Genomic DNA, 1,457 nt, shown 5'->3' on the forward strand with positions numbered 1-1,457 from the left:
CCAGCCAGCCGGGCACAGGGCCGACACCACCACACACCCCCCATCCTGTCCATCCACAAAAAAAAAAGAATTATAATAATAATTCAATAAATGAATAAATAAGGAGGGGGAGACAACCCAGCTGGCCAGCCCACGCGCAACACTCAGAGCCCCCAACCCAGACAAAGGCCCACCAGGGGACGGCACGGACCAGGACTGAGACAGGGAGCCAGACCCGAAGCCCTTCTAAAATCCTCTTCCCTCTATCACCACCCCCTGCCCCCCCCCTCCGGAGATCTAATCCCTACATTAACATTCTAACCACTCACCACACAAGTGACAAAATACATCCAGGCCGAGATCATTCCCACTCCCCCTCCCTCCCCTTCCAACACTAGCAGAGTGCAAACCCCTGTTGCGGTAAGCATCTGCCATAGGTGTTAATGTCCATCCCCCCCAGCCCAACAGGCCCCGAGGCACCCCAGCACACCAGAGGCAGGGGCGGACAGCCGGACGCACACCAGCCCAGACCCCAAGCAGTACTCCCCACAGAACCCCAAGCCCCACCGGGGCCCCCGCCCGAGGGCAATGCGCCCCAGGGATCCCAGCCCCCGGACCCACCCAGCAGCAGCACCGCTTCCAGGCCAGTAGCCCACGTCCCCCACCACGGAACCCCCCAAGAGCACCGCACGCGGCCACCGTAGGACCCCCCCGAGGCGCCCCAGGCCCCCCAGGACCCAAGAACCCCCGAACCAGCCCCCTGCGCCCCATAGGACGCGCCCCACAGCCCCCCACTACACTAAGTGATGGAGCCGATCAAGGGAGCCAAGAGAGATTGGTCTGATAGGGCTGCAGATGCTGTCTCAAGATTAATATGATCCAACAACAGATCTCTGTACTGATTGATGCTGAGTTTATCCTTACTTTTCCAATTCATGAGGATAGTTTTCTTTGCGATGCAAACTGATTTTTTTTCCATAGAGCTTCCCTCAAAGTCACCCAGCAAGCAAACTGGAGGGGTAAGTGGGATTTTACAACCCAGGCACAGAGATAATTAGAGAACAGTCGCCGTGCTTTGAAAGTGCATGAAAAACTTTGTGGAAGAATGAGGGGTCCTCAACATTTGGACCATATATGCTGACAATACACAACTTTTGGTTATAAATAGATATTTTAATTATGATGAATCTGCCTTCAGGATCTATAATTTTGTCTAATAAAGTAAAACTGAGGTTTTTGTGGATTAAAATTGCTACTCCTCTCTGTCTAGTGTTATATCAGGCTGCAAACACATCAGGGAACTCAGGGGAGTTAAGATCACTTATAGTTGTCGCTGATTTACGAATAAGGTAAAGGAAGAGAGAAAATTAAGAGAGTGCAATGAGTAAGAAAAGGTTAAAGAAGAAGAACCCCAGCCCATGCTTCCTGTACCCAGCTGTAACTAGCAGTCATCCCGTGCCTACGTGCTCTAGAGCTGT

General features: G+C 52.4%; 1 protein-coding gene across 1 annotated transcript in view; it reads left to right on the forward strand.

Annotated features, from left to right (window-relative positions):
- The window catches only part of LOC107091018 (GTPase IMAP family member 7-like), a 41,085-nt gene extending 40,262 nt beyond the window's left edge, over window positions 1-823 (forward strand). The window contains exon 5 of the mRNA XM_015384714.1: window positions 440-823. Within this exon, the coding sequence (XP_015240200.1) occupies window positions 440-823 (384 nt within the window). The remainder of the gene's footprint in view (window positions 1-439) is intronic.
- The last annotated feature ends 634 nt before the right edge of the window (window positions 824-1,457 follow it).

This window comes from Cyprinodon variegatus, unplaced genomic scaffold (genome assembly GCF_000732505.1).
Source record: "Cyprinodon variegatus isolate N-32 unplaced genomic scaffold, C_variegatus-1.0 Scaffold321, whole genome shotgun sequence".
Classification (NCBI taxonomy): Eukaryota; Metazoa; Chordata; class Actinopteri; order Cyprinodontiformes; family Cyprinodontidae; genus Cyprinodon; species Cyprinodon variegatus.